General features: G+C 41.8%; 1 protein-coding gene across 1 annotated transcript in view; it reads right to left on the bottom strand.

Moving 5' to 3' along the window:
• PSTPIP2 (proline-serine-threonine phosphatase interacting protein 2) overlaps positions 1 to 15,597 on the bottom strand; it is an 88,182-nt gene that overhangs the window by 20,131 nt on the left and 52,454 nt on the right. The window contains exons 2-5 of the mRNA XM_033421339.2: positions 13,085 to 13,185; positions 7,953 to 8,030; positions 3,630 to 3,664; positions 2,104 to 2,210 (exon numbers count right to left, since the gene is read on the bottom strand). Coding sequence (XP_033277230.1) covers positions 2,104 to 2,210; positions 3,630 to 3,664; positions 7,953 to 8,030; positions 13,085 to 13,185 — 321 coding nt within the window. The remainder of the gene's footprint in view (positions 1 to 2,103; positions 2,211 to 3,629; positions 3,665 to 7,952; positions 8,031 to 13,084; positions 13,186 to 15,597) is intronic.

Raw genomic sequence — 15,597 nt, 5'->3', positions numbered from 1 at the left:
GTCATGATTATTGTCACGTCAGTCTCTCTAGCCATGCTCTATGCTGTGTGGGAGAGATGGCCATGGCCGCATTGGTTACCACCCTCAGAAAACAGTAGTTCTGTAAGTGAGTTCACCAAAACTTCTACCAGCCATTCCATCTGTACCTCCCCCGTCCCAGTTTGCTAAAAGAAACTAACTGATGGATTTCCTGGAAATGGCTTAATTTCCAAGAAGTGAGAGACCAGCGCATGCAGGGTTTGACCAGTGAAAATGAGAAGTTAACACTAACACATTTTCTCCAAAAGTTTGCTTTTTTTTAAAAAAAAGGTATCAATACAGAAGTGGAACAACCCAGAGTTCATTGCGACACAAGTAATTACAAATTTATTAATGAACTTCGGACTCTGCAAAGAAAGCTCAGAAGGTGTTTTCCTGCTCTTGAGAGCACACAATATAGGGAATTTGGGTGACAGTGGTGGAAGGAGCCCAGGCGCCTCTGTTGCTTAAGAGAATTCAGAACAGTTCTTCTAGCTGTGAGAACTTGGTCTTTGTAACCTGCTAGGAAGGGAAGTTTCAGAAGCCTTGCAAAATTAACAAAACTCTCCCTGAAATAACGAAGGCAACCGAGGGCACTTAAGAATGTGAGGAAATGACCCTCTTCTCCTCTTAGAGGAAATCATGTGTGCAGAGACTCTGGTTGTCTAAGGCATTTTGCTTCTGAAAAATTGTAAATCCTTTGGAGAGGCAGGCAGGGCTGGCAATGTCAGCCAAAAAGAGTTTGACCGTCCAGTAGATGGGTGTAATATACATATTATTTTTGCTCTGAAAAGTACTTTAGGTCAGATGCACCCCCTCAAACCTCATACATGAAGCTTGAGTTTGTGTGAAAACACCTGACATGATGTTCCTTAACTGTTGGTTTCTACCCTTCCTTCCTATAAGAGGTATAGCAGTTAAGAGCGGCTCATGAAATGACAATATATGTAAGGCAGTCAGGCTCTTAAGATAGTGCCACCCACTCTGAATGCCAAGTGGCCACCAAGGAAGCTGGAATTAGACTCTGATTTAGAACCACAGGCAAAGTTGCTGAGATTGAGGTAGGGGTAGAGCCAGCTGTTTACTGAATACACACTGCAGACTTCCAGACACTAAAGGGCCAAGATGAAGAAAGATGTCCAAAAAGTCCACGCAGAGCTGTATGGAGAGACCTGGGTGGGAATGTTTGGATGCCAAATAGGGAAGAGCTTATCCCCCACGTGAAGTTCATTCCAACCCTGGAGACCAGTCCAGAGGTTGGCAGTCCAGAGGTTAAGACTCTGTGCTTCTGGTGTGGCCAACGAATTTAAATAATTAATTAATTAAATGTAAAAGTTCTGGAAGGGCCCTATCTGGCTGCCAGGCCAACCTGAATGTACAAGTCTTTAAGGAACAAAACAGAAGGAAGTCAGAACAGTGGTCTAGTCTAAGGAACACTTTAATATAAATCTGGACTTCTTTTCTTGATGCCTATAACTTCCCAAATGTTTACCAGTTTTATTAACTCTTGTTCACTCCCATCTCCTTCCATATAATTGCCAGAATAAACCCTATAAATGAAAAAGAGCCTGTAAACATCTGCTTTGAGGCCAAAAAGACTTGAATTTCCCAGGGCCTCAGTTTCCCTATTTGTAAAATAGGTGGTTGGACGACATTATGGTCTCCAGGGAGAACATGGGTCCCCTCCACTTCTTATCCTCCCCTTACTGCCTTGTCCAGGAGGAGGAGTGTGGTCTGAGAACCTACCACCTTGGTAGCACATGCTAGACCCTTATGAAGACAGAGGGGTTCCCCTTTCCAGTCATAGTTTAAACAGTGGCAGCAGATATAAAAAGAAGAGGAAAGCAGGCTGGATCCCTGACTCTTACAGCAATTAAAAAAGAACTGCCCTAACGTGCAAATGGGCACAGAGGCATCACCATCTAGACTGAGTGCCTGTATGGTTCCCAGTAAATAATCTCATAGGTTAAAAGAAGAGTGTGGGTGCTTGAGGGCAGGAAATGGGTCAAGGAGTTTAATGAACAAACAAGCCTGGAATTTTCTGCTGGAAGAACGGCAACATCTTAACACATATGTAAACCCAACCTTTTTTCGCTGTAACTTTTGCTTTTCCCTGAATTCTTCCATCTTCCTGGCCTCTTCTCTTAGAGTCTGTGCAAGCTGAATGTGACTTTGTGCCACACTGTCTATTTCTGCAAAAAGAATTTAAAAAAAAAAAAAAAAGATCTACACATGTCTGAATTCAAACCAAAGAAAGTATACAAAAAGTTTAAATACATACAAAACGCTAGGGCAAGTGGTAAAGTTAACCTGCTTCACTTGGTCACCAACATTTATTGAGCCCCTCCATGTGCCCAGCATTGCCCTGGCCACCAAGACCGAGCTGGCAAACCTTTAGCTTAGCTTCCTACCACTAACTGCTACTAACCTAGTGCATGCCCAGGGCCAGGGAGAAGCTCATGGAGCTTGCATGCTAGCACACATTACTAAACCCATTACAATTTCAAATTCGATCCTATTTCTCATTACATGACTCTAAGGTTCTTTCCATCTCTAAAATCTCGTGAGCCCATAAGAAATTTATCTCTGGATAGAAAGATTATTGGTGTTTTTCCCTTTATTTTCTTTGTAATAAGCATGGCTTACTTTTTTAATAGAAAAACCGAAATGCTTACCTTTCTTGTTCTAAGAAAACAAACTGAAGATGGCATTAAAGCTAGAAAGACTGACAGATCTGACCTAAGAAAAAATTTTAAACTTGCGTGTGTGTCAAATAACCTTGAACAAGGTTAGAAAGTACATGACAAACTGGAAAAATTATTTGCAATTTATGTAACAAAGGGCTTTCACAAATCAAAATAAATATATATACTCCAGTATTTTTTAAATGGTTAAAAAACAAGAAATTTTTAAAAAGATTGGCCAAATAGCCAGTAAACATTTGAAAATGTATTCAGCCTTAAAACTACTGAAAAAACACAAAGCTTTAAAACCCTGAAAACTATCACTTTTTACCTTTCAGTTTGGCAAAATTTTTAAAGTGTAAAAATTCTTGGTATTGGCAAGCATGGGGAAAAACAGCATTGGTGGGGAAAAAATCAGTATCACCTTTCTGGAGGAAATGTGGCATTTTGTAGAATAAAAATATTTTAAATGTAAGAGTGAGACAGATCTGCATGAACTGAAACGGAAAGATGTCTAGAACCACTCAACTAGTTACAGAAACATGTTAAGCACATACTGTGCCACATTAAAGCCCTTAGCTTGGAAGCATGAAGAACAGAAGGACTTAAAGTCTTAAATTCTGAGTAACAGGCCCAGGGAATACTAGAACTGGACAGGACCCCTGGAAGATCAGTGCCAGGGCCTCACCCTGAGTTTGCAGTGTGAGAACCACTGCCCTAAGTAAGTCAAATGTACATCATAACGTGCAAGTGTGGACAGTTCTCCAGCTCATTTCAAATCTGAAGGGCTATTCCTCACCTTAGGAGTTGCTCTGATTTTTTTTTTTTTCACCCAGTATGAGATTGCTGTTCAAATTAAAACCCACCTTTGACGACAGACACAGAGCTTGCCAAAGACAGCAAATACATTTTTAAAGAACCACTTACGTAGCTTGAAGACGTCAAGGGCCCGCTTCAGGGTGCTTAAAAAAAAAGCACATATATAATTTCGGTTCTGGAAATTGGCTGTATAACCTTATTATAATGCCATTGTGTGTTTCTCCCAGCCCACATCTTAACTGATAACCTATGGTCTGATCTTTGCCTGGGAGTTTGAGAAGACACCAAAAGATCAAGACTTCTTCAGTCCAGTTTCCTCTCTCTTACCCTTTCAGTCCCAGGCACAAGCATCATAAATGCTTCACTGTCTACCTGGGTGGAGCCAGATGCCAAAATTCTTTATGCTTCATTTCTCCCAACAATAATATGGGAGTTATGGTCCCTTTTTCATAAGAATACCAGTCATTCTTTAAAGTATGGTAATTAGAAATATGAATACATAAAGGAAGGATTCAAACTGTGGCTCCTGATCACCTCCTTTTTCATCCATTCTTCAATCAACACATACTTACTGCACATAAACTATGGGCCAAGGCATTGCATTAGATGTTGGTGATTCAACAGTACAAGACAGATATTGTCCCAGACTTAAGAGTCTTAACAGAGGAGACAGACATTAAACACATCGATTTAGTGTTCCACCGCTGATGAACAAACCACCACAAATTTAGCAGCTTAAAACAAGACACATTTCTTACCTCACAGTTTCTGTGGAGAAGACCAAACTCATTTTTCATACCTTCTCTCCGTCTCCCCGCTCCTTTCCCTCATAACCCATGGCTCCTCCTCCCTTATAGCTCGCCCTTGCCCATGGTTTTAGTTCACCCCCATCCTACACTTCATTAATAAGCCTCCTTTTAGGGCTTCCCTGGTGGTGCAGTGGTTGAGAGTCCGCCTGCCGATGCAGGGGACACGGGTTCGTGTCCCGGTCTGGGAGGATCCCACATGCCGCGGAGTGGCTGGGCCCGTGAGCCATGGCCGCTGAGCCTGCGCGTCTGGAGCCTGTGCTCCGCAACGGGATAGGCCACAACAGTGAGAGGCTCACGTATCACAAAAAAAAAAGAATTAAAAAAAATAAGCCTCCTTTTAAGGTGAAGTGGCCCTGGGGATTTTCTTGCTCACTGCCGCCTTGATGGAAGCATATCTCACTGGGCTCACTCCAGCCACTCAAGAAGGAATGGGACTTAGTGAAGTCATGGTCCCCCAGCCCCTAGCCACAACAGCATGGGATCATGGATCATATTCTATATGTATATATGTAGGTGGAAAGTTCTGCTATTTTGCAAACTAATAACCTTGTATCTTCCAGCTGGCCCCTTCTTTTAGCTACACCTCATTTTTCTCACTCTGTTTACTTGTCCCAAAACAAAGCGTTCTTATTTCTCCCTGCCTTTTCTCACATAAACATTCCCAGTTATTACAAACACACTAAGCAGAAAAACATAACTGCACAGTCTCCATACTCTTTATCCATCTTATGATACAATTTTTCAAGGAATGCAATGCACTAGAGAAGTGTCCATATCCAAACAAAGGCACAAGTGGCCCAGAAGGATGAATGAGCCCCACTGGAGAGCAGACTTATGACTGGAATTAGTGAGAGAGAAAGATGGCTATGGCTGCAGACACAACTAGAAGTCTTCCCCACAGTGAGCTGTGGAGTTGGAAAGTGACTTAGAGATAAAGTCTGTTCAGGGTCTAAAATTTTTCTCCTACCCTAAGTGACTGCCTAAAACGCCACTAAGATAGAAGCCCCAAACTCCCTTTAGTTTGTCATCAGCTTTGTTGTCCCACACCATCACTTTATTGCTGTTTCCCATGTCCAAAACTGACGACAATCTGAGGATAGAATCTGAACCTTGGGGATGGTGTTCTCTCAACGTCCATGCCCTCTTCTCCCTGGTGTTCTCCTTAACTGTGGGAAAAGAAAATATTCTGCCACCTTTTAATAAGCACTTTGGCCTTAAACCCTAACAGGGCCCATCAGAAAGCTGAAGTCTCTCAAAGTGGTCGATGAGGTGAAAAAATCCTATTTAGTCCCTGGACAAACAAAAGTCGTGCACTCTCATCTAGGGCACCTTCCTAAAGATCATCCTGGAGGTGACAAAAACAGAAGTACCTGAATGGCCTTTCACTTCCACCTTGGAAACACAGTCCCCAGGTCTCATATCCTGTTGCACCTTCCTCTCTGAGGAATTCTTAGAAGGAAAACTGACGGGCTTTCGTCACAGAAGAGAATGGCGCTACAGTCTCTTAATAAATTTACCAAGTTTAAGTCAAATGTGCAAGAAATATCGCTTTGGATCAGACTCATTCTGCCAAATATATTTTTCAAGAAGTACTATGTGAGAGAATATGGCTATTTTCCATCACATCACCTAAAATTTTTTTGGATATCTTCCCAAATGGCTTATGCTTCTTTATGAATAAACAAGTTTTTGGATCAACTGACCCACTAATCTTCCTTGAAAGTATCTAAACCCTCCTTGAATAACAGTGAAACCTACCTAATACTATGCAATTCTGACCTCAAACATAGAAATGTTTTACATATTCAAAAAAGAAACTAAACCAAACAGGAAAAGAAAATAATCCTTAAAATTTAAAACAAACAAACTTAACTATATATAAAACTGTTTACATAATCACACAGAAAATAAATAGTATTTTATATGACCTTAGAACACAGTGTTCTTAGTGGGATATAAGGTCAAGAAGAACTGCAAAGAAATGTTAAGTTTCATTCAGAAGTTTTATTGTTAGTAGCAGTTTAATATTATTATTTTGAAACATTTTACTATATATTGTCATATAAAGCAAATAATTCTGCTAATATTGTCAGGAACCAAGATTTTTCAGTGCAAGAGGAAATAAATATAAAATGAAAGAAGTTACGTGAACTGTAAAGTTAATTAGAATTGGAAATATCAATATGAACTCAGGCTTTTAAAATCTGTCCCCTGAAACAGCCTAGAAACAGTGACACCTCTGTGACAATGACCAACTCTAGAACTCAGAGTTTCATCTCTAAATGTGATTAATCATGAAAGGAAAACCTGGAGAAATATATGGAAAAAGAGCTGACTCCCCGTTTAAACACCAAAAAACTACATTAAGAAAATATGACAAGTATGAATAATTGTTAAATCTGGGTGATGGATTCACAGCCATTCATTACGTTTGTCTTTTTACTTTTCAGTGTGTTTTAAATTCTTTCATTTAAAACATCAAAAATATATAGAATATAATCAACAAACAAATTCTCCTTGTACTAATGTCCTATGTCTGAGGGTAACAAGTTTTGAAGGTTTATGTAACTGTTAATATTTTAAATATCTCCCAATGTTTTCCTCCTCCTCAATAATCCAGTACTTTGTAGTCTGGGATAAGTGAGTGTGTGTGTATGTGTGTGTGTGTGTGTGTGTGTGTGTGTGTCTTAGGATCAAGAGAAGAGAAGGGGAAGGGCAATGTCTTGTCTGCTCCCTGTACTACCTCTGAGGGGACACAGACCTCAGGGTGTCTCTGCAGCTGTCTACAGCACAGCCAAAGCAGTGTGCACGTCAGCATGAGGTGTGATTACATCTGCAGAGATCTTCAAAGGTCTGCCTAAACAATTTCCCCCTAGTCTCCCTCAGTATGCTATGTTAGAGAAGGAATTTAGAAACTTCCATGTGAGTAGGACTGGCTACATAATTTGTCAGGCCCACTGCAAAATGAAAATGTAGGACCCCTTGTTTATAAATCACTAAGAATTTCAAATAGTGACAGCAAAGAGCATTAAACCGATTACGAAGCCTATCTATGTGTGAGATCCTATACGACTGCCCAGGAAGCCAGCCCTGTAAATGAGGGAGTGTGTTCCTAAAGTAGGCACCATGTCTGGCCATCTCTGTATCCTCAGAGTATTCAATGAATGATGGAAGAATAAATAATTGTGGTAAAGAAATCTCACACTGGTGGTGAGAACTATGAAATAGTGCAAAGAGAGTCTCTTGTAGCTATCACAAACTATGGGTGTGTTTTATACACACACACACACACACATATATATATACATATAAATAAAACAAGAATACCCTCTCTATTAAACTTCTAGCATAAAATTATGTATAATTCTACCTACAAAAAGTATACATAGGAAAGGTCTTCAAGGAAAATTTAGAAAATATTAATGGGTTATGGCTTCATAATTCATTTCAGCTTTCTTTCTATTTTTCTATATATTTTTCACAACTGGAAATAAAAAAAAAATTAAAATTTTTTTTTCACCCAACACACTTCACCCTACTGGCCAGCTCTGCCTGCTGAAGTGATGGGGGCTCCTGAGTGGTATCAGCCAACCTAGAAACCAGAAAGAAATGTGGCACCTACTTGGTCTCAGACTGTCCACATGGCTTCTTCCTAGAGAGGCCGAGCAGATCTTTGCCATATTTCTCCTCAATTGATGCCCTAAAAGGAACATAAAAGAGGGTTATGAGTCCTTCTCAGGGCTGATTCTCATTTCAGACACATGGCACTTCCCTTGAAGGCAAAACTGGACCCTTGACAGTAGAAGCTCAGATATGACACAATTCTCTAAAATGTGAAACTCCCCTCTACAGAACCAGGAGGAACTGTAAAAGAACAGTGGCCTTCATCTCTAAGGTGTTCTTCTCCAGCAAAAAGTCTCTAGCTTGAATATTAAAGCCAGACCAAGCATGGCCCCTTGACCAATACTGGCTAGCACATTACAGAATAATTTTCAAAACTATGATCCATAATTTATATAAATAATCTATATAAATCTATATAGATATAAAATATACCTTTTTTAAGTGGAGTAAAAGATATTTCCACGAAATGCTGCAATCCTAAGGCCCACCCCTCCCATCTTCTCTAAGAGTATCCTTTAACCAACCTATAGAGTTCCTCATTCATAGTCAATTCAAATACACAGCTAAACCATACCAAAGAGAGGGGAATTTCAGAATATAAACCCTGAAGTTGGCATGTCTCACAAGAACATCTGCTTGTTACTCGGTGTGGCACAGATCTGTGTAAAGCACAAAACATCCCTCACTTCCCCCCTTCCCCTAGCCTCATGGCCCTCTGTCACCATCTCCACTTTGTGTCCCAGCCCCAGCCTTATTTAAACACTTTAAGCTCATCTACCCCACTTTCTTCAAATTAAAAAAAAAAAAGTATATTATGAATACATTCTCACTGCAAAAGATTCACACAACACAAAGTCATATGGAATAAAACACAAAAAGTCCCCCTTCACGCTATCCCCCAATCCCACTCCTCTCCCCAGAGGGAGTCACTGCTAAGCTTGGTATGTACCTTTCCAGTCCTTTTTCTGCATTTACATAACTATATCTCACAAATACACAACTTTTTATGGTTACATAATTGAGATCATTCTATTATTTGCTGTTGTGTTTTTCACCTAGTAATAAATACATCATATAGATCTTTCCTTATCAGTACATGCTAACCACCGTGTTCATAATATGGGGTTTTCCACAGTTCAGGGTCACCCTATTTGTTTTTTCATTACTGCCAAAAACAGCTAAATGAACATCCTCAGACAGATATTCATGGGCATCTCTGAGAATGTTTCTCTAGGCTAGGACTTCTGAGAAAGTGGATTTACTAGATCAGAGGAATATGTGTTTTAAATTTTGGAAAACAGTGCCAAATCGCCCTCCAAAAGAGCCTTCTCAATTTATATTCCCACCAAAAGTGTGTAAGAGTCCCATTCCCAGAAACCCTCCCCCACACTGGATATTATAATTCCTTTTTAATTATTACCAGTCTTTAGTGACAGAGGTTAAAAAAAACTCTCATTTTAATTTGCTTTTCCTTGAGTTCTAGTGTGATTATGCATTTTATATATTTATTGGACATTTGTATATATTCTTCTATGAGTTACCTACTCATATCATCCCAATTTTTTTTTTTTTTTTTTCTGTACGCGGGCCTCTCACTGTTGTGGCCTCTCCCGTTGTGGAGCACAGGCTCTGGACGCGCAGGCTCAGTGGCCATGGCTCACGGGCCCAGCCTCTCTGCGGCATGTGGGATCCTCCTGGACAGGGGCACGAACCTGCGTCCCCTGCATCGGCAGGTGGACTCTCAACCACTGCGCCACCAGGGAAGCCCTATCGCAATTTTTTAACTGAGTGTTTTGCCTTTTTCCTATTATTTTGTATAAGTTCTTTATTATGAATATCAATACTTATTCTTACATGTTATAAAGTTTCTCCCACTCTCATCTGTCCTTTCTAAATAATGACCTTATCCATTTTATTAAAATGATACATGCTCATTATTCAAAAATAAGGAAAAAGAAAAATACATAGAAGAAAGCAACAAACTGTCCAAAATTCCACCAACTAAAAATAATTAGTATTAATACCAGGTGATGATTGTAATGGACATTTCTTTATGCAGATATGCAGGCAGGAAGGATGGACAGACAGGCATGAGTAATTTTAAAAGAATAAGACTATATTCTACATGCTATTTAAAAATAAAGTATTAAGCCTGATTTTATTTAAATTTCACAGAAGAAAAGAAAACTGAAAGGAAGCTGAAGGAATTGCTGAATTTCAAATAATTGTTTCTTTGCCACAGGAAAAATTAATTCCTAAAATATCCTTCTAAAGCTAAAAAGGAGTTTATGAAAATAATTAAGGGGATTGAGACATTAAAATATTTTAATGACCTATTTCAGTTTTTGACAGTTTCAGATGTTTGACAGCCCGCCCGTGAAAGGATGAGATGATTAGCACTATCGTACCGCCACCTCCTCCTTGATAATGTTTACATTATTTTTACTTCATTTGTGTCTATAACACATGCTGTTCTCCAATCATAATTCCCCCAGTTGTGTAGTCTTAACTATTTATTAAAATGGATGTGATGCTCACCACCAGTCCTATTACCATAGCTTTTCCATCCCTAAGATTTGTATTTTGGTTCATTTCTTCACTTTGTGATCTTTTGGCTGAATTTCATCACTTTGTGACCTTTTGCCAAAATGGCTCAGAAGGGAGGGCATCAGTATTTCCTGAGTTCTTTCATATTTGAAACCATTTACCTGTGGCCTTCACATTTGAAATTATTATTTTTTACTTTTTATTGAAGTATAGTTGATTTACCAGGTTGTGTTACTTTCAGGTGTACAGCAAAGTGATTCAGTTATACATATACATATATCTATATATGTTATTTTTCAGTTTCTTTTCCATTACAGGTTATTACAAGATATCGAATATAGTTCCCAGTGCTATACAGTAGGTACTTGTTGTTTATCTATTTTATATATAGTAGTGTGTATCTGTTAACCTCACACATCTAATTTATCCTCCCCCACCTTTCTCCTTTGGTAACCCATAATAAGTTTGTTTTCTATGTCTGTGAGTCTGTTTCTGTTTTGTAAATAAGTTTATTTTTATCTTTTCTAGATTCCACCTTTAAGTGTTATCATAGGATATTTGTCTTTCTCTGTCTTACTTCACTTAGTATGATAATCTCTAGGTTGATCCATGTTGCCGCAAATGGCATTATTTTATTCTTTTCTACGACTGAGTAGTGTTCCATTGTATATATGTACCACAGGTTCTTTATCCATTCATCTGTTGATGGACATTTAGGTTGCTTCCATGTCTTGGCTCTTGTAAATAGTGCTGCAATGAACCCTGGGGTGCATGTATCTTTTCAAATTAGAGTCTTCGTCTCTTCCAGATATATGCTCCAGAATGGGACTGCTGGATCATACGGTAACTCAATTTTTAGTTTTTTGAGGAACCCCCATACTGTTCTCCACAGTGGCTGCACCAATTTACATCCTTACCAACAGTGTAGGAGGGTTCCCTTTTCTCCACACCCTCTCCAACATTTATTATTTGTAGACTTTTTGATGATGGTGTGGCCTTTATATCTGAATGACAGCCTCGCTGGTGTAATGAATGTTCTTAAACTTTCCCTCAGAACTCTGCTGAACTTGTTCCATTGGCTTCCGTCATTGAAGAGAAACCCAAGGCCATCCAGATTCCCTGCTGCTCATTCCTATTTCAAAAACTTGGTTCATTTGTTTCCTAGATACTTGAAGTATTCTTTCTTTAACTAAATAACTTAACCAGGATGAATGTTAATGTTGACTCTTAAATAATCATAATCAATATTGATTACTGTGTATCAATGTTTCCTGGTTTATAGTGTGTGTCCTTCAGATCTATTTAGTTCTTCTACATTCCATGAAATTTTTCCTGGATTCTCTCTCTGAATACTTTTATTATTCCCTTTTGGTAAATTTTCTACTTGGGATCAGTTACCCAGATTTTGGAGTGGCTTTGTCTATCTGTTCTTGAGTTTGGGGCCCTGGTTCTTTTGCTCTTTTTGACTTCATATCTTCCTTCCTCCCTCTCTCCCTTCTTCTCTCCCTCCTTTTTTTTGGCCGAGGTAATGTGCACGGCTGTTGCGTCATTTGGGTTTACCTTGCTCCTGGTACTGTGGGCAACCCTATCTACTTGCTCTGAAACCATGCGTGCGAATTCTCTTTTCTGCCCTTCTGATCTTATACATTACCTTCCCCTCACTACCACAGCTTGAGCAAGAATCCTGTGTTTTCTTGGGTCTCTACTCTTGGATTCTATTTCTAAATTTTTTGCCCACTCCTGATAATGTAGAGTGAAACACACCTGAAACTGACTAGTTGTAAAAAAGGATGCATTTTGGGCTTCCCTGGTGGCGCAGTGGTTGAGAGTCCGCCTGCCGATGCAGGGGACACGGGTTCGTGCCCCGGTCCGGGAAGATCCCACATGCTGCGGAGCGGCAGGGCCCGTGAGCCATGGCTGCTGAGCCTGCACGTCCGGAGCCTGTGCTCCGCAACGGGAGAGGCCACAACAGTGAGAGGCCTGCGTACTGCAAAAAAAAAAAAGGAAAGGAAGGGAAGAGAAGGGGAGCGGAGGGAATCCTCTAAAGCATGCCAGAACCCCCCAGGCCACCAAGCCCACCACCCTGCGGAGCACCACTACTGGCCCCTGCATCTTTCCCACCACCGCAGCTCAGTGGTCTCTGAGCCAGGCTCTGCCTCCCTGTCACTGCACAGGCCCTGCTTGCCGCCCTCCCATAGACACCTGGGTGTTCCTCCACAGACCAAAGCCATCTCTTCCTCGAGTTAAGGGACACTTCAAGATCTCCTCCTCCATGACGCTGGCCCTCCGTTTTTGCCAGTCGTCCCAAGCTCTCCTCTCCCGTGAGGTCTTTCAGTATCATACGTATCACAAAACTTAGTATTTTATTATATTTTGTTTGCTGTTTCATTCATAAATCTTATCTCTTGAACAGCTTCCTAAAAGCTTTAGGACAAAGATATCATTTACTTCTTGGGGATCGTTCCATAACTTTACAGCAGAGGGTTTTGTGGACCATTAAAAACGAACAAAACCAGTAAACTGTCCTTGTCTGTGTGGGAGTGTTTTGTCCACCCTCTGTCTTCAGAGAGAAACAACATGTACCTTTCTTTTAGAAAGTCTTCAAACTCTTTGCAGTTCTTGCGGCCATTGTTCAGATGCTGGATGATGGTCTCATAGCCAATGCTGCTGAGGATGTCTGAACTCTGGTGAGAAAAACAACACTGTGTGAGACGGGGAGTGTGGTGACGGCAGCCCCGAGGCCTGAAGCGTGGACAGGGCAGGGCACAGGGAAGCTGGCCACGGGGAGTTGCTGAAACACTTACCTCCAAGGCACATGTGACCAAAAAGGACAAAATAGAAGAAGTTCAGAGTGCATGTAGCTATGGAAGAGTTTTTAAAATTATGAAACCATAGGGCCACGAAACAGGAAGGAAGTGACAGAGGACTGAGAGGCACATGGACGAGGGAGCTGGCTGGGCTTGGGGCCCCTCCCTGGGTCCCCACATGCCCTGATCAGGCCAGGCAGGGAGCAGGAACTGAGCCCCCTTCCAGCCTTCTGCTGAGTGACCCTCTATCCCACGGGGGGAAACTCAGTTACACCACAGGTCCATTTTAACCAGGGATACACAAGTGTTCACTGTGTCCTCACACCTGTCACAGAGCTTGACCCTGACATCTCTTCCCAAAGCCAAGAAGCCTGGTGTGAGGGTCGAGGGCACTGTTGAGCCACGCCCCAGCATTGGGAGAGGGAGGCCGGCTTCCCACTGTAGCAGGAAGCTAAGCCCAGCAGCCAGCAGGCCCCGACGGGCTGGCCCCACTTTGGGGGAAAGGAATTTTTTAAAATTTTAAGCAGCCATTTATTCCTATTTTATTCTACTACGTGCTCTGGAGTTGGAGGAAGCTGCCTGAGTCTCCCAAAGCAGTAGTCCCGGATGCAGTATATTTTAAAAATCAAAGTGCCCTCAGCTCCCCAAACCAACAAATCAGGAGCTTTAAAGAATACCCTAAAGTGTCCCCTAATGCGGCTGGTTTCCTGGTTTCTACCCTCCAAATGCATATAATAGGTGGTCTGATCCAGACTCCAGTCCCTTAGGGAGGTTGGTTAGGCTGCCACTGGGTGTGCCCTGGGGAGCTTTGAACTGACCCAGCCCCAGCCTAGCCTCCCTACACTCCATCTGCTGAAGAAGGTTCTTCTGTGCCATTGGGTGGGGGTGGGACCCCCTGAAGATACCTCTCTGCCCAGCCCTGGACACTAGAGAAGCAGAATTTCTCTCTTCCATTTGCTGCCACTCCTCATGGCCTGGCTGAGCAGACAGGGGTCCCAGAGAGACCCAGCAGGACAAAGGCCTGAGGCTGATTTCAACCTCAGAAACTTAACTAGCCATAACTCACACTGCATTTTAAAAAGTGGATTATTATAAGTATAATAAATTTTACACATGGGCATACAAATAAATCTTAGTTAGAAATACATTTAATTCTATGGGCTCTGGCTACTGTTTGAGGATAGATTTTGGCCTCGGGAAGCCTAGAGAAATAGCCTGCACCAAAGCTTCATTTCTCCACCCACCCCCTCCACACACGCCCTTCTGTCTCAGCGGGGTAGGCTTCTAACTGCCCCCCTGAAATGCGGTGCTCAGTGGCAACTCTAAGACGATGCTTACATTATCCCCTCCTGAATCTAAATTCAGTCCCTCCACCCCCGAGGTTTCTGGAAGCCTTTCCTGAGTAGCCCTAATGCCCCCTCTTCTGGACTCTCTGACTGCCCAGCTTCTGAATTTGCTGTTTGCTACCCACCTTGTGAGTAGCCTTGTTGGCCCAACACTACTGCAAGTGCCTGCAGCTTCTCCCAAGTCTCAGACCAGTCCTGCACACACACACACATCCAAAACATTTAGCTTAAGATTATGCAAACCAAAGGTCTACAGTAAAATTCTGTGGGATGTAAATGTCTATTGTGTTCCCAGCCAGATGCATTAGAAGAGAACGATGAAAACAAAGGCTCCTGAGTGAATGAATGGGTACAAAGGGTCAATGTCAATATTGGTTTGTGGACGGAAGTGCTTTGATCTTCCCAGAGAAGTACACTTAGGTTCTCTGTTTTTTGATATTCATTTGGAAAAGGTGGTTTCCTTTTTCTTAACTAAGGGTGTGGACACTCTTTGAACTGGGCAGGGAGGGTGGAGCTAGAACAAGATTTCCTGGAAACAAACCAAATCACCAGGCCTCCTCCTGGCCACCAGCCTTGAAAAACCACAACTGCTGCTTCAGAGGAGTGACTGGACTCCAGAGGCAACCAAGAAAGAAAATCTCCAAGAGAAAACAAAGAGTGCCTAAGTCCAAGTGCCAAGAGGCAGGGGATTTGGCCTGGAAACTCCTTCCCATGCTACTCAGAAAGCACTGCTGAGAAGCTCTGACTGGCAGATGCAGAATAAGAGGGCCAAGCAGGAAAGAAAACTGCATGAGCACCAAGGTGGCACAGCAGATTTGCCACCAAAAATGAGTATGCCAGGGCTTCCCTGGTGGCTCAGTGGTTGAGAGTCCGCCTGCCGATGTAGGGGACACGGGTTCGTGCCCCGGTCCAGGAAGATCCCACATGCCGCGGGGCGTCTGGG

This window comes from Orcinus orca, chromosome 15 (assembly GCF_937001465.1).
Source record: "Orcinus orca chromosome 15, mOrcOrc1.1, whole genome shotgun sequence".
Classification (NCBI taxonomy): domain Eukaryota; kingdom Metazoa; phylum Chordata; class Mammalia; order Artiodactyla; family Delphinidae; genus Orcinus; species Orcinus orca.
This window is presented reverse-complemented; position numbering and strand designations above follow the sequence as displayed.